Source organism: Aquila chrysaetos, chromosome 24, assembly GCF_900496995.4.
Source record: "Aquila chrysaetos chrysaetos chromosome 24, bAquChr1.4, whole genome shotgun sequence".
In the NCBI taxonomy this organism is placed as follows: Eukaryota; Metazoa; Chordata; class Aves; order Accipitriformes; family Accipitridae; genus Aquila; species Aquila chrysaetos.
The window spans coordinates 13968678-13992650 of record NC_044027.1 but is presented as its reverse complement, the minus strand read 5'-3'; the positions used below and the strand labels follow the sequence as shown (position 1 = coordinate 13992650).

At 43.2% G+C, this 23973-nt stretch overlaps 2 protein-coding genes and 1 long non-coding RNA gene across 16 annotated transcripts in view; 1 reads left to right on the top strand and 2 right to left on the bottom strand.

Annotated features, from left to right (window-relative positions):
* Nucleotides 1-2974: 2974 nt before the first annotated feature.
* LOC121232595 lies at nucleotides 2975-15254 on the bottom strand. Its single transcript, XR_005931375.1, has 2 exons — nucleotides 14970-15254; nucleotides 2975-4302 (listed from the first exon to the last, which is right to left on the bottom strand). It is a non-coding gene; the product is annotated as an uncharacterized LOC121232595 (long non-coding RNA).
* Nucleotides 15142-23514, top strand: DYNC2I2 (dynein 2 intermediate chain 2). The gene is made up of 9 exons (XM_030000776.2): nucleotides 15142-15562; nucleotides 16325-16579; nucleotides 17340-17449; nucleotides 19229-19386; nucleotides 19811-19920; nucleotides 20669-20836; nucleotides 21279-21511; nucleotides 22339-22496; nucleotides 23094-23514. The coding sequence occupies exons 1-9, from the start codon at nucleotides 15485-15487 to the stop codon at nucleotides 23330-23332; spliced, it is 1509 nt and encodes a 502-aa protein (XP_029856636.1). The 5' UTR covers nucleotides 15142-15484; the 3' UTR covers nucleotides 23333-23514.
* SPTAN1 (spectrin alpha, non-erythrocytic 1) overlaps nucleotides 23505-23973 on the bottom strand; it is a 53220-nt gene continuing 52751 nt past the window's right edge. For all 14 annotated transcript variants that reach the window (XM_041119978.1, XM_041119976.1, XM_041119981.1 and 11 more), the window contains one exon: nucleotides 23505-23832. In XM_041119978.1, the coding sequence (XP_040975912.1) occupies nucleotides 23707-23832 (126 nt within the window). In that variant the 3' untranslated portion in view covers nucleotides 23505-23706. The remainder of the gene's footprint in view (nucleotides 23833-23973) is intronic.

The following is a 23973-nucleotide window of genomic DNA, read 5'->3' as shown; positions in this document are numbered from 1 at the left end:
TCGCCTGGGGGTGGCCAGGGCCCCCCCCAGGGGAAATGGCGGGCAGGCTGGCTTTTGGGACGACCGATACCCAAATGATCCCAAAACGCTTGCCGCCCCAAGCAGTCCCACTGCCTGAGGTGGCCCCAGCACCCCCTGTGCCTGGAGAGGCTGCGTGAGGTGAGGTCGCATTTCCACCCTGCCTGGCTCTGGGAACACGGCGACCCCCATCTCGCTGCACTGCCTCCGGTAGCTGGAACATGACCCAAAGGAATAACTTCAGACAGTACATTTTAAGGGCACAGAGGCCCTGTCAGTCACATCCAGCGCAGCCAGTTAATGTGGGAGCTCAACTCTAGAAGGTCATGGAGCCCAGCTGTCTGCCAGCACACCTGCCACTGCACCAAGAGCAAGCAGACTTTAAATAACTCTTTTTGTCCCTTTCCTATCCACCTGTCATGGAAGAGCTCATTGCAGCTTCACGGCTACAGCTAGCTCTGTTTTGCTCTTAAAGTAACAGCCGAGCCACTCTTCTCTATGAACGTACGCAGCATATCATTCACAGATGAGTATTACGACATAGATCAGGCTAAGGAACAAGTATAGCTTTGATGCAGTAAGAACTTGCCTTTAGTGTTTGCTTTCCCGTCACACAGTATTACCATATTCTCCCTGCTTGTTTCCTTTTTTGTCTCTTCAAGTTGGCCTTCCAATGGACTTACTTGACAAGGCCTGGATTAGTTCCTGCCTCCTCAGAGGTCTTAACTATAGTTTTCTGATTCCTGCTCCCACCTGTTGCTTCCAAATCCCAATTGCTTTTTCTTTTGTATTCCCAGCTGTCGCTTCCCACCAGCTATGTCCTTGCTTCCATTGCCACCCACAACTGCTGCCGCATGTCCACGATTTGTATTGTGCTTCCCCGTGCAAACAGCAGGAGAGAGGAGTTGCCATCCGTTAGTCCTCTGCTTTCATGTACGGCAGTGAGCTCTCTCAACTGCTGGGCACAAAACGTAACCAAAGCATCACAACTTTACAAATGCAAGATTATCAAATCCTTCCCAAGAGGGATGTCTCAAGGCCTTCCTGAAGCCTATCACAGTGAGATAACTTCTCTCATACTCTGCCTCTCCCAAGAGCAATTAATATGAATATCTTCACAGACGGACAAGGTAAGCAAGCTCATGTGTGTGGCTTGGTTTTCTTCCTTCTGTTTCCTTTGAGTCTACTATGCAGTTGTATCTGCTTGATTTTTTTTCCTCTTTTCTCACTTGTGATTTACTATTCTATTGTCTTTCTCTAGATTAGCCTTTGAAGGTCTATAATTTGAAAATACGGTCCGTATGTTTGAAAGCTAGTTCCAAGCAGGAACACGATGATCCAAGCAGCATCTGCCTGCTCCCTACTAGAATCCCTTGTTTAGTCTATGAATTACTAGGTGTTCCTGAAGTACGTGATTAAGGTGATCCACTGATATATCTAAAGTCAAGTAATCATTAATTTTAACTGCTGTACTGTTACAATACATTTCCATGATCTGTTTATCCTACCCTCAAACTAGCTATAGTCAATAAGAGGATATATTAATTAGATATATTAATATTAAAAGAAACACTTTAAAAATATATTTAATTTTGACACACAAAATACAAACCTATGCTTTCATGTGAAAAGAGAAAGCAAAGACTTCAATTTTGGGGGGAGGAAGTAGTGTTCTTTCACATAGTTACTTTCCTTTTTTTGCTTGCTTGCTTCAATTTAGTGCTGGTGATGTGCTGTTCCCAGCTTCCTAATAAACCTTTTGTCCCAACTCTTCCTCAATTCTCTTCCTGTTAGAAAAGTTATGTTAACATCAATACTACTCCAATTATACATCCTTTCACTCCCAGCTGACCAGGTATTATTGCTTTAACAGCCTGTATTTTTTCAAAAGAGAGCCTTGCTTATACAGTTCAACTGTGGTCTGACTTCTGGGTATGTTGCATAAAAGGTCTTAAAACAACAGGTGCTTACATGCTTCTGGGGCTTGGCTCAAAGAATTTGACAACAGTTCACAGAATGATGCCCTCTCGGCACTCTCTTCCTTGCTTTGTAGAAAAATGAAGAAGTAAAACTAAGCCACTGAGTTAAAGTAGTCGTCGAGCCCTAAGAAGGATGAGAGGAGAGCACTCAGCAGCTTTTGCAGCTGAATTGATTTACTGTTTGTTCTTGCTGCATTGTTAACATGTACGCTCAGGAGGAACATGACTCAAATATTTGTGAAGAAGCAAGCAGCAGCACAACTTTCAACTCAGTCTGAAACTGTTCCTCTGTGTAGCTACCCCAACCCCCATATAGTTTCATTACAAAGGAAGGAAAATGGTATCTAGGTGGTATAAAGCCTTGTTACATGAGTTACCTGCTGTTACACAAGATTTTCAGAAATGAGATGTGATGCTTAGACCTAATATGTAACTGTGTTTAATATCCCCGATACTATAACCAAACCCCCCCCCCCAAAACTTAAGGGTTTAACTGATAAATATTCAGTTACTTCGCTTCTTTCTAATGTTTTTCATTATCTGTAACTAACCTCTAAGGCAGTTTTAGTCCTTGAATAACTGTTGAGGGGTTAAAATGTACAGTTATAATCCAGTGATACAGTGTGTGAAGGTATTTAGAGTTGATGATGTCTTCCTTCTCTCATCTTCTTGTAAGGCCTTTCTCAGCTCTGATTACATCAAGTAAAATAGAACAGTAACATTTTTTCCTGAACTATACCGTCCAAGTAGCTATGCTGCCTATATCACAAATAGCTCTTTTCCCTCCATATTAGAAAGTTAGTATTCCGACTTGTGTTTGAACTTCAGGTTGCACGGTTCAAGTTGCAGAACTATACTGTATGTGGCATCTTTCAAACTCAGTGTGTGAGTACTCTGGTGTTGACAAATAAGGGAGTTAGATCTTTGCAGCCTGCTGGATGGCAATGACTTTGACAGATGAATGAAGAGAATTTGCGTTAGGTTACCTTTATGTATATTTGGGATATATACATGGGGATTTGGCAGCAGCTGATAATGATTAATGGCCTTACAATTTACAGAGTGTAGGAGTAACTGCACTTTTTTTCTCAAAAATTGAATAAACAGAGCTTCTTTGTAAAGATAATCTCATATTTGCTCCTTGATGTAAAAGTTCAGATCTCCCAATATTTCTTTCCTTAGTTAGGTATGTTAATACAAGACAGAGACATAATTGGTAATCATGCTTAGTTTCTGGAATGTCAAGTCAGCTGTAAATTTTAAACACAAACCCCCGATTTGGCAAGTGAAATCAGAAAATGTGCTAAATCCTCTCAAATACAATGCAATGATGTGTGAAAAAGAAAGAAGAGTACATTTCTTTCTAAGTATTTCTGCAATGCAAAATGGGCATACATAAAATCATGCAAATCAATATAATTAATAGCAACTTACATTTTTATAGCCTTCCATCCCAAAGAATCTCACAGCCTTTACAGAAATTATTGTAGAGAAATATAAAACAAGGATCATCTTACCACTGCTAAAATGCAACCAACTGTTTAAAATTGTACATCTATGCTGGGAGCCTGGTCTTCCAGAAAGAACTTGCAGACTTGGGCTCTGTGTTAGGAACAAAGATTGCCCTTTGGAGTGCAAGACAAAAATTTTTAGAGTATATGAAAGCTTTTAAATTACTGAGTACACCAATGACTTGAAGTCTGCACAACATCTCCAGCACACATAAGCTTGTACTTGATAGTAAAGTCTGACTGGCATATCAGTGCTTACTCTAAGCAGCAGGCAGAGACACAGCGGCTGGTTTGCTGCGTGTAATCAGTTTGACAGCCCCCAGGAACTGCCGAGTCTCCATGACCCTAGAAAGACAGTTTGGCACATATATTAAACATTCAAATACCTCCCATCCAACTGTTTATCCATCTCCGCTAGTCACAAACCTTCCCAGTCAAGCACTCACATTAGAACTGAATGGTTAGATAATGACAGAAGAATCTTCCACGTGTCCTCACAGTTGTTGCAGTTTGAACCCTTGGATGAAAATACTTCTGGGCTGATAACTGCCTTTAAAGCAGGATGGTGGTTCAGTAACACCAGCGACAGGGAGTAACTAATAGTATATAGTTGAATAAATCCAGTGATTCTATTTGGATTTATTTATTTATTTATTGTAAAGTTCCCATTAGACATAGCTGCTAAACCTGATTTTTATTTTTTCCTATACCAACGTTTTTAACTTACCAGAGCACTTGCTTGTAATCTGTGAACAACTGGATGGTCATGTAACACTTGTGCTTGTTCCCAGATACTAGAGACAAAGAGGCAGTCAAAATATTCTTAAAAATCTTAAATTAAATTCAAAGTCAGTGAAACCTAAGACACTTCTGAACATGAGACATAAGCTTTTCAGGTATGTGGGTGCTTAAGAATGTTTTGCTCATATTTTTTCACGTAAGGTTGTACAGTTGTGAATTTTGTGGGGAACTGAACTGATCTGTGCCTTCCAGAATATTAGGGGAAGTTGTTTATTGGAAAATTCTCTTGAAGTTACATTCTGCGTTGTGAAATGAAGAGTCCTTGCCCAAAGAGACATTTGACTGGAGGAGTTTTCTGCCCTTCTTGACTTTCATTCAGATTTTACATCTCAGAAATTGATGTTGTCCTGTTCCCTGCGGCTGTTAACTACTGATTGACTGTGCCAACAGACACATATATAGATGCTGTTATAAATCCAGAACTACTGAATTGCAGTTTCTAAAAGCAAAAATGTTTAAATATCAACTTGTCCAGATGTGCTACCACCACTTCCAGATGTGAATATCCATCTCCTCTTGCCTGAGGAGTTCACAGTCCAAGATAGGATCTGAAATGTACAAAAGATTTGTTTGAAAATATGTATTGGCATATGCAAATGTCTCTCCACTATCTGCAACACCTGCAGGGTGTTACAAGGGCAGATATTTAGATTTCATTGGTGTACTCACACTTGTGGATGTTCAAAAGCTATCTGTAGGCATACAAAATTATTAGTTTTGCAGGACAGTATTGGAGCCAATTCATCCTGCACTGAGGCAATGGAAGACATCAACCAAGCTTAATACAGCTACAGTTTCACAGAAAATGTCTGAAAAACAAGATGTTTATTTGAAATCATCTGGTGATTGAATGATATATATTGAGGTTGGCTTTGTGTTTATGTTTGAGGCTTTATTTCACTACATACACTCCTGCGTAATGAAAGCTCTAAACAGAAGCTGTTGGAAAAACTGACCACTTAGAAGAAGTATTCCTAGGTAGAATGATCAATCACGATAAAGACACTTTAAAACTGCAATACTGCAGTATTTATACTGGGAGTTATTCTGGAATAGCTGTGCCAACAAAATTTTTATGTAGAAGGCCCTGAAATATTTCACAGGGAAAGAAGCTACTAGTCTGATTTCCTTCAGTGGTGCTCTCTCTGAAAAAAGGCTATAATTTCCTCACAGCTAAGGCAGAAACTCTAGTGCTAGATAGAGTCTTTCTAATGAGACGCAACAGGTATGGATAAAAATTAATGGAAGTTTCAGTATTATAAACGTAAATGAATGCTGAATTAAAGTTTTAGGATAACTAAGCAGTAGGGGTACAGCACTCTTGAGGACTAGGAAAAAACATACTTTGTGCTTCTGTGGGTTCTCCTGCAAGGAGACTTTCAGATGATCTTCTCCCTCTTCTCCACTCATGGGAAAATTAAGAGGGAGCCAACATTTCTATGGAGACAATTTATAAACGTTTGCTTTCCAGGATTTTAACTCTGGCCAATTCCTGAAAATCTTATTTATCATCTCCTCAGTCCTACAGCAGGAAAACTCTTGCTGAATCCTAAACAAAGTTGAGTAACATTTCAAGATTTGGTCCCTCAGGAATAGCAGTAGAGACTAAAATTTTACACTACATGTATTCCATCCATTGTCTTGATACCAAGTGGCAGCTGTTTTTGTGGGAATCATCAAAAACTTCCCTTGTTATATAGAACACTATCTATATTTGAACTCTCAGGGGGACTAACCTCTGTTTCTACCCAGAAAATATCAGATTAAAATAAACACACACAACATTGCTCAGTGAAGAACGAGTATGTTATTTACAGTTCTGTAGTTTCAAGTTGGCATTATTCAAACATTTGCAGTGTGTCTTGAGTCTTGTGTAGGAGTATAGTGACAGAAAAGGTGAAACAAAAAAGAGGAAAATAGGTAGGGATCTGTCATATACAGTTTTTGCTATAGTATTACATTGTACACATTATTCCTTTCATCTGAGAATGTCAAAGCTCATTAAAAAAATCTAGTTAAATATAAAAAGCTCTGTGAGGAAAGTAATTCTTTTATTGCTAGGTTAACTGAATGCCAGAGTTATTCCTCATTAGAGCTAGAGACACAACTCAGGAATAGAACTAGTCTACGACTTCGGCTACATAAAATGCTGCACGAGTTGCCAACAGTGAAGATCTGCAAGTGGAATTTGGTTAATTGTGTCCGTCTGTAGGAACGCTTATTATTTTTTGGTATTACAATAGCTCTGAGAGTTCTGCAACTGTGATCCCTTTGCACAAGGTGCTATCTGAACACAAAGCAAAGAGGTGGTTCTGGCTTAAAGAACGTAAAGTCTTTCAGGTCATAGTTTGACAAACTATTTTTTGGTAGAAGTTCCTACTTATGGATTCCCCACACATTCCTCCCCTCTTCCCCTTCACACTGTCTCTGAATTGTGCCAGTGCAGGTTTTTTTTGTGTAGCCCCATGTTAAATTGAATCAGGAAACTGATTTCAATTAGAAATAGTCCCCATAAAAACCATTTATTTTTAACTCGGACTAGTACTCTGATCTGGTTCCCTGGTGCAGATGTATGAACAATGTTACAAGAAAGAGGGTCCCATGAAGGCAGGAATGAACAAGGAAAGGGTAAGGAACTGGTTGCCTAAGTCTTGCTTACTTAGAAGAGGTGTTTGTCAAACTGTGCCTTTAACTTAGCTTAACCATGACAAGGTTGTAACTGTAACTGGTGTGAAAAAACAGCAATTTTTTTTTTTTTAAGTTTTGTTTAACACAAGCAAGTAGAATATATCAATAAACAAAATAACAGCTCTGCCACCTCAGGTGATACTGTAAAAGTTTTCAGAGTAGAATTTGAGATCATTGACAAAAAGTCGTCCTTCCCCTTTCAGATTCAAAAATAACATCTCTGAGAAACATACAAAGGAAATAACCTTTAAAATCCGTGTTTGTTTTTGCAGTGGTATGACTGGAAAATAATTTTATCTGCCTTTGCGGGGGGGGTGTGTGTGTGTGTGTGTGTGTGTGTGTAAAACAAAGTAGAGACCATTTCCCTCCCACCACAGTTGTACATCTATTATCTGACTCACCACTTCTGGGACTCCTTCTGGCAGCACTGGTTTTATTGCACTGAAAATTCAAGCATGTGAAAATATTCCCTATTTTCAGGTTACTTTGTTCGCTGTTTCGTTCAGGTCAGTATTCCTTCCTTTAGAGGTTTGGAACTCAACACTCAGTAAGTGCTGGATATTGCTGTTCTTAAGCCTTGTGAGAAGGACCAGCACAGTGGAAAGGAAGGGGGGAGGGAAGGGAAGGGAGAAATGAAAGGGGAGGAGAGTCCATATCTGAAGAGAGACTCCAGACTAGAGAAATTTTACTGACATCCATTCAGTTTCCAGCAGGGTCTCCTTCAAGGGCTTTTACTGAGATCCAAAGGCCCTTGCAATTCACAGAGGCATTTACATGCAACGTTGCCCTCTGGGAGCTAAGGTATAACTGTACTCCTGGATAATAATAACAAAGAATACTACCAGACTCCTATTGAAATGTCAACCAGGCACTACTGTTGTAGAGAGTAACAAAGAGATGCTAATATAATTAATTATGAAGCCTCAGTACCCTCATTAACACATCTTTAGTGCCTAGATCTTTGAAAATCAGCTGTATAAAGTGACTGTCGGAGTTAATTCCTTATAAATTGCCTTCTGTCACATCCCAGCACTGCAGCAAGTTCTCTTAGGCCTTGTTGATGGTAAGAAATCTGGTTTGTTTGTTTTTTTTTTTTAGTGCTGATGCAGTTATACTGGTGTTGCTAAAGGTATAAGCTGTTGCATAAGCAGGAGTTTGTCAGGCTAGAAGAGGGCAAAATAAAAATGCCTTTAGTCAACCTAGCTTCCACAATTGGTAGCATAAATAGGAAAAGTTTCAATCAATTAAACGGAAAACTGAGGACAAAAGAAAAACAGGAATGAAAGGTGTCACATAATTTGGCATTAAAATGTTTCCGGACCTTTTTTTAAATTTGAGGATCGCAGCCAGTTTATAGCTCTCCCTCCTCCTACTGCCTTTACGACAGCATTTCAGCTCCAGGCCTCATTCCAATGCATCCTCCCTCCCCACCACTCCCGCTTACAAATATATATTTCAATAGACTTAGGCGACATGGAGTTCCAAAACCAGCATGTAACTGGTGCAATTGTCTTTTACGCTCCTCCACAGAGAGCCACATTCATGCCTTCTTAAGCCCTGTTTTGTCATGTTTTAACTCCTTTTTTTTTTAAGTAGACTGGCATCAGTACTTGTGCTGGGAACCCTACACACACGCTAAAGAGAAAAGTTACACAAGCTAGCTATGTTGGTGGTTCATTCTGTTATTCTGACTACCAGACTACCATCCTGTCATTCTCCTAAAAGATAAAGGTGCCATCTTACAGAGGCGATAAAAAGAAAGTGATCATTACAAATCACTTGGCATTTTCTGCAGCAGTCGGAACACTCACATTGACATATCCAATTTGTCTATACAAGATATTCTGCTTCCCTTAATCTTCCATGTGCTTTTGAGAAGATGATACTCTTTCTGCAGTGCATAATTTTGTAAAGTTATCTCTGTGTGTGTTTGTGTAATATGCTCCAGGATTCTTTGGGATCCTTATTATACTTGGGATAACAGACCAATCAAAATGGGATACTTTTATTTGCCATTTCAGAAGTGGCTTTCACACTAAGCGTAAGATGATTTTGCTGGTCTAGCTAAACTGGCAACATGCAAACTCTCTAAATGGAGGTGAAATTTATATCACTAAAAGGAGTCCTTGCAAATCTGTCTTTCCTGCAGTATTAGTTAACATCATTGTAGGAACATTATTTTATTCTCCACTCTTAAATTACATATCCGTACCCCAGTAAAGCTATGATGTATTTCTTGATTATTCAGTGTTCATAGAAATCATGTATAAGAAATGAAAGTAGCATGCTTGAAATTCAATAAATATATAGATATCTGAAGAGCAATCAAGAACTATCATGCAAATTCTGCTTGCTTGCTTTACATAAGTACAAATCTGATGGTACTGAGTGGAATATAACTACTTATTTCTGAACGTACTTTTTTGAAAAACCACCTCAGCAAAGTATAGCCAATTCTATTCAGATGAGTAATGCCTGTCCACAGTGCTTTTTGAGATAGCCAGCTGCTTTATACTTATCAATTAAAATTCCAACAATTGTTTGAGATACTATAGAGATAGTATGAGTTGATGAAGTGACGTACAGAACAGATAAATAATTTTTAGTCATGCATGGTTACTGAATATGGGATTAATTTCAGGGATCTCAGCATTTTCTTCCACATTGTCAGCACTGCAAAGGGTCAGCTACCTTTTAAGATTGGCATGCCAGATTGTACTTTTATTTCTGAGATTAGATGGTGGGCATGCTGGTACAAACTCAGCAGGAACTAGAGGCTGCCGAGTCTAAAAGGAGAGAGACACTGCCAATCACCTTGTTGACAGCATCAAGCCTCTGTCCAAGGCAGAGGCTCCCAGCTGCCACTGAGTTCGGAGCACCATGACAGCCAGGAATTGGGATCCTGAGCCTCTCACAGATGCCTCTTTCGATATGCCACGGCTCTTGGCCCTGTGCCAGCTCTCGCTTGCCATTCAAAACCCGCCGGCATGGTGTCTTTGCGCCCCTGTGGTGGTAGCTTGCTGACACCTGCCACAAAGCAAGCTTTCCCTGTGCTCCTTCCCGTTTTGGTTATACTTGACTAAAACCTTTGTCTTGTTCTTATCAATGAAGGAATGAATATGGGATAGGCAATACCTGTACAGTGCAAGAAATCATACCCATAATATTTAATAAGGACCCCCCAACTCTAATTGTACAAAGCATAATAGATCTATGATTTTAATGGAGGTGGATTCTTTTTATAATGTATCATGTCTCTAGGTGTAACACAACTTCAGAAATAAGGCAACATGTTTTCTGCCTAAATTGAAAGTATGGTTTTCAAAGCAAAAAGGGCACAGCATTTGCAGGGACATTTGGGAAGGGGAACAGGGAAAAGGAGGTCAGAAATTAGAGAAAACGCACGAGCCCTTTACAAGTGGCACTGGAGAAGAAATAGCTGGAGGATTCACACAGCTTGAGGTAACACGACGAGTCCAGGCAAGGACGTGAACCCTCATTAAGCTACTGAGCATCTGGTTGGCTACACAGACGCCGTGTTCTTAACACTGAAGAGTTGTGGTGACCTTTCTTTCCTTCAAGTTTAGTGAATGTGTGAATACCTGATGTTTTAAAATCACAAATCTCTAACAAAAAGAAATGATGTGTACATTAGCAACACATCCACAAAATATGTATTGGATATGGCTGAAACACTGCTCTGCAATTTAGCAACTTGGGTCCTGTTCTTTCTTCTGCCATAAATTCCCAGCATGATTTGGCAAGTCATCTAACCCTTACGCCTGAAATTTCCTCTGTCAAAAAATGGCACCAGCAGTTCTCTACCTTGCAGAGCTTTGGCAAGGGTAAAATAAATGCTTGTGGTATATTCCAAGTACAAGATGAGGAGTATCGCAGGTAACACTGTAGATAAACAGACTTCAGTCAACTCATTATTTCTTGGTCTTGCACTTGAACTCCAAAATCACCACCTACAGTAGCACGATAGCGTGCTGCTGTCGCTGAAGTGCTAAAGTTGCTACAAACTTTTGGGAACGAGCTACACCAGACTATTGATGAAACTAAAGAGGTGTCCTTTTAAATAATGCTGCAGATGTAAGGGGCTTTCCAGTAATTTTCCTTTTGGATAGTATCTTGATTATTTTTCTCTAGGGATATTTCCATTTAACACAGACCTCTGAGTCTCAGTGAGACTAACTTCTAGATCAGTAGAGCAAAAAACCTCACTCTCAAGCAAATGACACTCAAGATCTAGTTCAAAACTAAACAGTATGGGAGTAACTGATCAGGTATTGTCTACACCCAAAAAACAAGCACAAAATGTCAGCATAAAGCCAGTTCAGACTCTATACAGCATACTTCGCTTAATTCAAAGGCAATACAGTTAAGTAGCCAGACCCCAGCCAAACCAAATTTGTCATGCTAGGAAATATAGTAGTGCACAGGTTTGAAATGAACAATCAGAGAAACAGAATTAGGTCTTGCTGGTTATACTAGCTGGGGAGACAAGTAGGTTCCGGAGTGACGATTCTTTGATACAAACCCTTTTTATTGTACGAAGACTTTTGTTGTTTGGCTGTATTTTGTTCTGTGTTTTTTTTTTTTTAAATACATGAGAGTATATAAAAAGTTCTGTTCCTCTGAACAGAACCATCAATCAGTAAAAGGCAATGCCTTTGATCCCATTTCAAGCCCCTCACTGCCAATCTAAGCCCCAAGAGCTCTTTCTCATAGCCAGACACTCAATTCTTGTTTTAACTATGCATGTTGCTTTCTTCATCCTTACTTGCATCTGTTTGGAGTGGAGGGAATGGAGGGGAAGGTGTAAAAGGGGAAGGCTCAGTTATGTCTCTCTATTTTTAGGTAGAGACTGCTGTTTTGGCTGTCTGAAGCCTCAGCAGAACTCAATTGTTTCATTTATCACAAATAGAGGGCAGCTACTACACCCACTAGTGGGTGAATTTTTACTGAGATGTAGCTTAGAATGTTTGTTTTACTCCAGGTCACAGAAATCAAACCCCCAGTGTGCACGTTTATTGTTATATCTCATTCTTTTTTCTGATACTTTCTCCCCCAGTGCTTCTTCCCACACTGCTTTCTCTTTACCTCAATCTTCTCTTGTTCTTGTTTGTTTTCTGATGCTGATTTACTCCATTATGTGAAAGTGAACACTTATTAATACTTTGTCTCATGAAACACAAAGAAGAAAAAGCACAGATCAGCACTGTAGTAATAATAACCACTTTAGAGAGACTTAGTGGCCTCAGGCTAATAACAACCCTCCCCGAATTATCCCTGATTTTACCTTATTTCCAATGTACTGTTACTATGTCAAAACAAAAATATCTACATATCTGATACTGCCATGCCAGAACAAAAAAGCAAGATACAATTTATTGAAATACTGTTGATATATTGAAACCCCAGCAAATCCGAGATACTAGAATAAAGAAGGATTAAACTGAAATTACTTAGAACAGTCATCTTCTGGAGCTGTTTGCTCCTTTCTCATCCTCACGGAAGAGAAAGTCCAGACATGCACCACATTATGGGGAACATGTACTATATTTGCAGTAACTTTGCATATTACTTGCTGAAAAAATTGTTGATTTGGTTTTGGTCTGTTTCACATATTCAAATCCAGTTTTCTTATCTCACTTTGCCATCTCAAAAAGCATTAACTTTTCTCCCTAAATTCCCTCTGACAAGTTATTTAACATTTTTAAATTGCAATTTGCACTTAGCATTTTCATTATGATCCAGACTGTATATCAATTAATGCTTGTAATATGTAATCTACTACCAAACAGTAATATTCCTTGGTAGTTCTAATCATACCAATTAAAGATAATTTAGTGATGACATAAGATGATCTATTTATAGGTGATAAATCTTAAAACATCAAGAACCTCTTAAAAAACCGCTCTGCTATTGGGTTCAAACATTTAGTATCAGTTATTCAACACAAAGTAAATTGAGATAAAAAAGTCCCCCTACTTCCTCCATTTAACTATTTGCACTAGAAACACTCATCCAACAATGCTCGCTTTATGTACTTTTAATAGGGTTGTTGAATTTGAGTAGAAAATATATTTATTTCACTAAGGGACAGATGATCTTGTTACTGTTTTGCATCTTCAAGCTGATCTCTTAAAAAATAAGCACTTCTCAGTAAGTGCTGTACTAGGATTTCACTAATAATAGCAGCAGAGCACTGTTTTACAATATAGCAGATGAGTTCTTGAATTAATACACTGAGGCAGAACATCAAGTATTTTCTCCAGAGAAGGGACTGGAATCCTGCTGTGACAAAACCAGTACATTGTTTCCAATACTGTTATGTCTTTTAAAGCTGCTTTGTAAATGGATGTTTAAAACAAGGTGGAAACAGAAAGCTGGATGAGAAATAAAGACAGTAAAGTAGTCTCAAACCCATGGCTACAGACACCTGGTTGAAAATCTAAAGAAGAATTCTAGAGCTGTGGCTTTTGAGATGTTTCACTTGTGTTAAAAATTGGTAGAGAAGGTCAGCAGAGTGTACTTTGTCATTAAGTATTGTAATTCACATCCTGATATCTGACCTGGTAAAAAATAAGCCATACCATAAAAAAAGGACATAAAAACCCCACCCTTCTTGGTCAAGCCAATGGTCCATCTAGTCCATTATTCACTGCCACATGGCGCTGACCAAAAGCAAGGTGCCAGGGACCTGCCTACAAGAGAAGTGGACTATGAAAGTGGTCAGACTTGCATCCTGTCACTAAAGCACAGTCTCCTACTGCCACTGTTAGAGCTTCCACACATACCAGCTGCATCCTGCTGCAGGAGATGCTGAACTTGAACTCTGGAAATTCAGATTGACTCCTATGCTAATTAGAGAGAGACTACAGGGCTAAAAGGACCAGCAGTCCAACCCAAGAACGTGTTTATGTTCTTAGCTGTACTATGGAGTATCATGAAGGTCCACACAAACCAGGGGAAGAATCACAGTAGATACATGGTACAGGATTTGAAATCTGGAGGCATCAATTCCATCGGGACTTTCTTCCCTTGCTTTTGAAGGAGGTGCCACTTAACCTCTTTCTGCTTCAGTTTCACTATCTGTAAAATGACTATAAAATTTCTTTATCTTGAGTTTTAGGGAATCTTATTTCACTATTATTTGTAAAGTACTTTAAATTCCTCAGAAGAACTGCTGCACTCGGCTCTGACATAAATGGATTCACATTTGCTAAAGCGGCGCTACGTCCGTTCTCACGAGCGCCTACTCTGTATCCTGTAATCTTGAGTTTTACATACAGGCCAAACTCCTTCCCAGCAACAGCAGGAATAACTCTGCTGAAGTTAGCGCATCTGTGCCTGCTTATGCCAGGGCTAAATTTAGCCTTTGTGTTCATCATTAAGTTGTTCCAACGGAGTTACATTTAGAAAAAAACCTGTAAGCACAGTCATACCTGTTAGGAATAATTACTTAAGGAAGCTGTGACACCGGTAAATGTTTCTGCGGACACAAGTAGCATGACCGTTATCCAGCTGTGCCCGCACTGACAGGCAGATGTTGTACCAGGTTAACTACAGCTCTCCAGTGCGCCCGGGAGAGCTGCCCAGCTCCGGCAACCCAGCTGGCATGCAGCAAACTCGGAGTGAGGTCAAGCAGTAATTCACCCACAGTACGAATTACCGTAATTCCCTCAACAAGACCAACCAACACAGAAAGGGAGGAATTCAAAACGCACGCCAGGCGTTACACGCATGTTTTGAGTCGACTCCTCTACCCCATTTCCTCGGCAAGCGCATGCCGCGTACGCTAACCGAAGCCGTGTACTTATACCCGCGTTTCCAGCATTACAAATAACTCCTCCTCGGCCCGGAGCCCCAGGCCCGCTTCCCCGCTGCACGACGGCATCTGCCGGCGGCACCCCGCGACGGACGCCCGCGGCTCCGGAGCAGCCACACGGGACGCAACTCGTACCGCTGAGCGCTGCGGGATTTTTGCGCCGCCAGTCGCCGAATATCAGATTTCTCCTCAAACATCGTTTTTTTCTCACAATACCGCCCTTCCCGCCGCGGCCTTTCCCCGCGCTCGGCTTTGTCGCCACCCCCCCCGCCTCCCCGGCGCCATCTTAGCTCCTGGCACCCGCTGCGCCCTCCCGCCGGCGCTGCCACTGGTGCCTCCGGCGGGGCCGGCCGGGGCGCAGCGCGGGTACGGCCGGAGGGGAAGGGGAAGCCGCCGCCGGACCTACGGCACTAAGGAAGGCGCCCGCCGGGGCCAGCCCGTGCCCCTCTCCCGCACGGAGCCGCCGCCCGCCCAGCACGGACCCTCCGTGCCCTTCCCCAACATGGCACCCGCCCGGGTCAGTTTACCGCCCGCAGGCCGGCGGCCTCGTCGCTCGGGGTGACGTCACGCCGCAGCGCCTCGCCCGTTTCCATGGGAACCCGCGGAGCGGGCGGTGGGAGCCGGCTGGGCCGCGACCCCCGCTCGCCGCCATGTTCGCGGACGGGACGGCGCCCGGCGCCGACGTGGAGTCGCTGTGGAGGAGCGCCCGGACCGCGCGCTGCGAGGCGGTGAGAGACCCCGGGCGGCCCTCGGGGCGGCCCTGGCCTCGGCTTTGGCCTCGGCCTCGCTCTTACGCCGCCGGGAGGGGCCGGGCCGGGCCGGAGGCGGCTGTCAGAGCCGAGGCGGCCTGCGCCTTCCCTCGCCCCGGTCCTGCTGAAGGGGCGGCCGGGCCCCGACTCGTCCCCTCCGGTGACCCCCCCCCCGCGCCAGGTCCCGCTGGCTCCAGCTCGGCCCGGCACGAAGACCTTCTCCGCAGAGAGTTTGCGTCCCTGCCGGTGCCCGGGGCAGAGCCGGCGGCGGGCGGGCCCGTGGTGCCGGTGTCTGCCTGCTGGCTCTGCCCCTTTGCAGCATTTTACTAATTTAGGCCCTTTATACAAACTGGCAAAAAAACACACGTGCAGCTGCCACAAAGCTAGTAGTCTGAGAGCTGATAATACTGCGCTTGTCATCGCATTTGGTGTTTGCTGTTTCCTTTGGAGGCTCCCTGCCTTTTTGCTTTCTCTCATCCTCCCCATTCCGTGCTGTAGAGCACGTGGCCTGAATTTGACTGGCATTCAGGCATCTCAGTCTCAGATCAGATCATGTGAAGGTCACAGATCACCGACACCTGGACAGTTATAGGGGCACCCTGCTTTTAACAATGAACCACAGGTGTGCAAATGTGCTTGAATGTCTTTATGAAATGCCAAAGAGGGGAAGATGCTTTGAATGTTTTGTGCAGCATTCTTTTTTTGTGTTTGGACTATAGACTGTCTGTCTTCTTTTACTAGAAAAGCTGCCAGACTGAGCAAATTTCAACAGTAGAAACTGCAGCACAATCTCATACCAGCCGAGATGCCACTGTGCAGACGGATCAAAGTAAAGATGCTCTCCAAGACTTCCAGCAAGAAGTCCAAGTAGATTACACTAGCCTTCTATCATTCCTTCAGAGAGTGGAAGATGCTGTTATCAAAGAGCTAAATAAAAACTGGAAAAGCCGTGCCTTTGATGGCTTTGAAGTGAACTGGACAGATCAGAACGAAGCAGTAAGTTGACAGAATTCAGATCCTTGTCATTACCCAAGCAGACCTGGTTGCACTGGCTCTAACTCGCTAGTTCTATTTCCTACTGCTATGATTGTTCTTGCCAGATGCTAATAATTAGACATTACTAGTTGGTTTTTTTTCCAGCTTTCTCCCTGCTTGTCACCTGGCCTTGCTTGGTAAAACTGTTCTTCCTGCTAGTGACTACGTTGCAGCAGCTTAGTGAGAAGGAAGCCTGCAGTTGGTGTAGGCTTATCTTCAGCTTCCAGTAGCCCCTTTAGAGCATGCTAGCCTAGCAGGTATCTAGGAACAGTTGCAGTCAGTGATTTGGCAGCTCTTCCTATTTAGGTTATATTTGTTTAGCGTATGGTGCTTGAGAGTGGAAGCAATTTGTGTATCAGTCAGTACATGTTGCTACAGTTGTTTTCAAACGATTGCTGGTGAAGCTTAGTGAGTGCTAGAGTCATAACTGGAAGGCTGCTGTAAATCCTTACAGCACAGCCTTCCAGAGTTGTTGTGCAGCCCCTGAAGTATGCAGTCTGTGAGGGGTAATTATGAGGGGACAGTTGGTTTGGTAGGGTCGTGTGCTGTGGGTTTTTTTCCCCGAAAGAATTCAACAACTTTTTCACATATATCTATGTGCTATTTGGACAGAGGGGAAGCCAACACTGTAACCATGTGATCATATGCAGGGGTGTGCACAGATCTCATTTCTCTGTGGTCGGAGATTGTTGCTTCAGTGCTTGAATTTGATCTCTTCCAGGTGTTGTGTTTGCATACATTGTCATACCCAGAGGCTCAGGATCAAAACCTACAGGTTACCAGCGTCTCATGGAATGCAACCGGATCCGTTGTTGCATGCTCGTATGGCCGGTGAGTATCTGAATGGATTCAGAGTGCAACTGAAGTTGATGCGATGTCTCAGGCTGACCCGAGTTTTAGGTATGTTTGCTTTCTCTGCAGTAATAAACTGGACGTATAGATACACCTTCTGCAAGTTAAATAATTCATATTCAAAGAAACAAAATCTCAGGGCAGTCTTAAAATTATGGCTTCTATTTCTTCTACCTTGCCCTCTGCCCCAAAAACAGATACATGTACTCTTACTGATTTGTTTCTAGTTAGATTCTGTTTGAAAAGAAAATGTAAAGAGCAGATGCGTTTGCAGATAAGTGTAGGTGAGGTTTGGAGGTACGTGCTTATCTTCACTGAAGATCATGTTGTTTTAATGTGGTCTCTTAGCACCCCAGATGAACCTGGCACCCATTCACGCGTGTACCTGATGGCACGGACATATGCTAACAAACATTTAAGGATTTCTGAAAAGAGGGTTGGACAAAACATTCATCTAATCCAATGAATGTCTATAGCAGCCTCTCCTTTCTGTGCCCTACTGCTGCCCTTATTTCTTTTTCGTTCCGTTACCTTTTCCTTAGATTAAAAGCCCCAGCAAAAAGGGTATCCATGAGTGAATGCATAGGGAAGAGTAAAACAGGACAGACCTGTATGTCACTTGCTCCTTCTGCTCTCCCAGTCTACAGCTGTTTTCAGATTAGAATGTGGTTTCTATGTCTGTGGTTACCCTTGGTAGAATTCCATTCCATGAACTTACACAGTGTCTGTGAATCTGTGTAAACTTTTAGCATCTACAACATCCTTTAATAAGGAGTTTAACAGATCCGACTACCCATTGGATGAAAAATTGCTTTTTTTTATTTGACCATATCTCTTCCAATAAAAGAATTAAGAGCATCAAATAAAGGAGTGGAAGTCAGGCCCAAAATCATTGCTTCCTGTCCAGACTACTGACTGTTCTGTGGATCTCTGTCCTCCATATCGTCCCCTTGTAGCAAGATGGGACATCATATTGGTCAGTGTGGTGCTAGTGACAGAATACCTGTAACATTTTGTTAAGCATCTGATGAATGAAGGAGGTAGAAATAACAAAGGAATTAGAGTGGCAGGTGTCTGTTAGTATCCCAGAGTAATAACTCATGATCCACTTATGGCAAACAAGTATGATGGGCATAGGACTGGATTGAAATCTCTAGAGCTGGGGTGCGTGGCGTGATTTGTGCAGGGTCATCAACACCATTTGGTGATTGTGAAGAATGTTCTCTGTTCCTGTGGAGGCACCTGCACTTCAAATCATGCTGCTTATCTCAGGCCAAGCAAGACTCAGTAAGTCTTTTCAGCCCCTATCAGTCCTCCAGGTAAGATATTCCTTGCTGTGTATTCTCAGACTGGATCTTTGAGCACTTGTTTAGAGGAAACATGGTTTGGTTTGCAGCTCAGCCAGTTTGCAAATCAGCAGCAATTTGGTCTCTTTGGATTTTCATTCCCAAATACTCACAGCAGCTTTCTGTATGCGCCCTTTAGATTATTCCCATTATTTGAATGATTGGTAGGTCTTGGAATAGTGAATTGTACCTGAGATTTACTTGCTGGCACTTTGTTCTGTAAGTACACTGACATGTACTGTATATATACTAGTCTGCAGAGAAGTTTCATCACCTCATGATCCCTTCACCTCAGTTTTCCTTCAAGCCACAAAGCAGCACATTTAAATGACCAACGGGGCATACCAGAGCTCTCCTAGACTGGGATTCTCTGTGGAACAGAGAAGGCAAGACGTAGCTTTCTCTTCTTCAGGTTGGATGGTGGGGACTGGAGCACAGAAAAATCCTATGTTTGTACCTGGAATCTGGACAGAAGAGGGTTGAATCCACAGCACCCTGACCTAGTGGTGGATGTTCCCAGTTCTGTCATGTGCCTGGCTTTCCACCCCTCTCAGCCTGCACTGATAGCTGGTAGGTTGCTCTTACCTTAGATCCTATCTGAAATGTACCCTTATTTCCTTCAGCTTGGATCATTTTTTTTTTACTCTCTCTCAGCTCAGCCTAAGATTTCTTGCAGAAGTAATGGTTCCAACTGAGGAACTAATGCTCACCAACATCGACAAATGCACTGTTGCTTCTGAACTGGGACTTGCTGCTTTTTCAGTGACAGCTGCCTTTATATCATCTCCTCAGAGAGAGATGATAGAAGGAAATTCAGTCCTGGGTGTAAGTGGGAAGAGTGTACTTACTTTGGTAGAGCTATATTCTCTTACACCAGAGCTGACTGTGCCCTGTATATAGCTGCCAGTCCTTTGAAGCTGGTGGGCCTGTTTCCACCATAGCTGCATTTGTTCTGAGCTATTAGACCTTAGATGTTTTATCTTTGTCCTTTCAGGTGGCCTTTTCAGTGGGGAGCTGGTGGTGTGGGATACCAGCAGAACAGAAGACCCTGTGATGTGGAGGACAGGGATGACAGATGACACTCACACTGATCCAGTCTATCAGGTAACAGAACATCTACACCAGACACGGCTGGGGGAGGCAAGAGTTGCCACTGCTCTATTTATTTCACCCCTTCAGCTCCTATCCACAGGCTGCTACATTTCTGCAGTTACGTTCCCTTTTGATGGGCTATTTTTTCCCAAATCTAGCTACTGAACAGGCATTTGCTGAACTTGACACTCATGCTTTAAAAAATAACTTCTCACTGTTCAGGATAAATGAAGAGTAGGCCCATTCCCATGCTGTAACTCTTTATTGATGTAGGTGCAGCTAACAATACTTGTAGTGGTTTAAAAAATGTAAGTAGCAAAGTATCACCGATCCCTAGTTGGAAGCTTAAAGCTACGTGCTTTGAGCATGTCACGCGGTCTGGCTTTCTCATGTTTTTTTGTCCTTCTGGGGTCCTGTGACTCTGGGCAATCTGTGTGTTTTCTCATCTGAAAGTCAGGAAAATGCTCCTGGTTATAGCTGGGTGAAAGTGCTATAAATACCACATCTCCAACGTGATGGCAGGTGAACCATAGAAACTGCAGTACAGAATTCAGCCCTGAACACCTAAACACATTTCCCTCCTAGCATCTACATCCCTGTGCCAGCTGCCAGCAGATGCTGGTTCAGTACCAAGATCACTGGCTGCCGCCTGGCTCTGCTCCTTTGTCGTCTTGGCGGGTCAGGGGACTGCAGGCTGCTCAGTGAGGGCTTGGCAGTTGTGACAGTCCCCCTCGTCATGAGCTCATGGCATTTGGAACAGGTTAACTGGTTACCTGACGCCAAGCACAGAAACAACTCCCGGCTCTTGAGCGTGTCGACGGACGGGAAGATCCTGGTGTGGAGGGAGGAGCGAGATGGTCGGCTGGCCTTGGCCGAAGGATTTGCCATGGTGGCTCAGCAGATCCCTCGCAGCACTTGGCTGAAGAAGGTGAGTTCAGCAGTTCAAAGAGGGCTGATTTGATAAAAACACTTAACTCCAGAGCTGCTGTGGCAGAGCTTGCCTTCCACATGAGAAGGGCCAGGAAAAGTCCCTTTTGAACATATGCACTAACCCTTATACCCCTCTCCTGTCCCATACTGAAATCACTCCTTGGAAAACTGGGAACAGCCTGGCTTTTGCCCTGCCCTAAGGAGAAGCTGCTGGGATGAAGAGAACTTGCTTGTAATAATATTAATTCACATGAATCCCCTTGTAGGAGGATGCTGCAGAGGTTAAAGGCTGATCAGTGCTGCAAACATGGCAGCTGGTGCAAGTTGTGCAGTGAACAGCTCGCTGGGTCCCTGGCAGGGTGGTTCACACTGCTCTAACTGTGCGTGCATTTCACTGGAGCGCCCAGCGCTCACAACAGCTTTGTCTCTTTTTCTCCCAGTTCACCGGGGGAGAGGCAGCCGTGGGTGTGACCTCGCTCTCTTTTTCACACTTTGATCACCGCGTGTTCATTGTCGGTGTGGAAGGCGGCTATTCCTTGAAGTGCTCCACTGCAGCGGAGACGCTGGCTCTCCATCCGACACGCAGTTCTGTTCCCCTCAGGGCACCAGCGGAGCTCGCCTTCTCCCCGCATGGTGGGCCGGTGTACTCCGTGAGCTGCTCGCCCTTCCACAGGCAAGTGTTGTGAATTTACACTGGTGCTGCATGTTGGACACAATTATTGTCTGGCTCTAAACATGCATTTTTCAAATAGCCCCGGGGGGTGCGTGTGTACAAGTTCCAAAAAAGGGTCACCATCATTGGGAACTTGATCAAGTAACTTCCCGTCGTAGGAGAAGCAATGTCCATTGGCTCTAGTGAAGCTGCCCACTTGAATATGCTGCGTGTGGGCACTACATGAGTAACACAAAAAAAAGCATCTGCACTCAGGCCAGGGAAGAACATTAGCACCTTCCTTAGATCACCCTAGATGTTAATATTAAAGATCAATTTAAAGACATGGGGAGGAGCTGAAAAAGTCATCTATTTATCAGTGGTTAAGTGATCTGCCCAGTTAGAAATCTTACTAGTAGCTGCCTGAATTTAAATTAGCAGCTCGCATCTCTGCCTGCATTTACCCACCATCCATGGAAGAGGCCCCGAGCCATATTTCTGTGAAACATGCTGACAGCCCAGGTTTGCATTTAATTTGCATGAGACAAACCCAGTTCTAACAATGCCTGTCTCTGGATCAGCAGTTCTCAGGCATCCCTGGCCCACAAACCACCAGCAATACTGAGTGGACAACATGAGCCCTCCTTAAACTTAACTGTGGGCGGTAACAAAGCTGTGTCTCAGCAGACCACATCCCCCGGGTACAGCTTGGAAATCACTGCTTTGGGAAACACATTCAGACCTCTGCAAAGCAGTAATGTTGTCCAAGATTACGCTCCTGTAGCGGATTTTGTTCTGTATCTTTAGCAATAAAGCCAAAAAAGTTTTTTGCTTCCTCCGTCCCCCAGGAACCTTTTTCTGAGCTGTGGGACTGATGGACAAGTTCACTTGCACTCCATGTTGCAGACACAACCCCTCATTTCTCTTCAGTTATCAAAGAAATACCTCTTCTGTGTACGCTGGTCTCCAGTTCGACCACTGGTCTTCGCAGCTGCATCTGGGGAAGGCAAGTAACTGCAGGTGCCTATTCTCAGATGTAAATTTAAGATTGTGCTGGGTATTAATTCGTACAAGTTAATTGTACTGATTAGCACTTCCCACAAGCAGAGAGCAGTGACCATTGTTTGTACTGTGTAATTAGTGTAACAGATCAATGTCTAACTCTAGCAAGATTACTTCAGTCACAGTTATTTTTCACTTTTGACAATACCTTTACTTCTGTTGCCACAGCCATTCACAGGGATAGAACATGGCAAGATTACTGTGGCTAAAACTTATTTCCAGCTTCCTTGTTTTTGACATTTACTTCTAGAGCTAATGGTTTAAACCAAGAACTTTTTCCTTGGAAAACTGCCCAAACATTTTTGAGTTAAGGAATTGAGATTTCACAGAATTTGGCAAGCTGGTTTCAGCTCTCTGACAGCAGAATAAATCTGCGCTGCCTTGCAGTGCTGTCAGCTGTCTATCACAGCCTAGACACCACCAGAGGCAAGGGGAAATAGGTTAAAAAGAACAACTAAGTTCCAGACCAAGTAGATGCTCATCTGCTGTTAAATACAAAGTCCGATGCCATAAAGCTGCAATAAACATTTCTGTTTTATAGGAGATGTGTACCTGTTTGACTTTGAGAAGAGCTCGCAGAAGCCGGCCGTTTCCATAAAGCAGGCTGCGGGTGAATGCCCTGTGTACTGTTTAGAATTTAACATCAAGCAAACTCAGCTCTTGGCAGCAGGGGATGCTACCGGTACAGTCAAAGTCTGGCAGCTGAGTTCTGACTTCACTGAGCAGGGACCTAGGGAACTGAATCGTCTGGAGCAGCTGGCAAGCGAGATCACGGACTAAGGCAGCAACACAACCAGCTGCGTGAGCCCTGGTACTACTCTGACTCCAGGAAAAGTTGCCTGAGCACTCACCTCTTCCACACGGTTGGCCTGTACAACACACGTGACTATGACAGCTGGAGTTTCATCCACCTAACAGTTAAATTTGCATTTAGCCATTAAACACAAGATGATGTGGTTCGACCAGTAACTTTTATTGAAGCACACGGCAATATGTTTGTTTTCCCTAAGAGTTTTAAGCTAAGCAGTTTAAGGTTACATCATAAAGTAACACTGATTATTGTAGAGCACAAAGAGAGAGAGAGAGACACATGCAGAGCTATAGTCAGCAAACGTGAGCATGTTCTTTGCATCTTTTGGTACTAGTGTTTTAGATCAATTCACAAAGAGTGAACGTGTAAATTCTATGTAGTCATAGGCAGAAGGAAGTTCTCTGCCCTTGCCGTCCATGTAGGGCTTCATGTGAGAAATGCAGTAATCGGCTTGTTCCCGGGTCAGGTTCTGAAAGACAAAGACAAAGCGCAGAGGTGGGGACAGGCACTATGAGGCTGCGGAATGGGGCATTTACAAGCAGCCCTCCCATTCCCAGGGGCACACAGCTCGGGGCAGAAGCCAGAGCAGCAGAACTACGGCTCGTGCGGA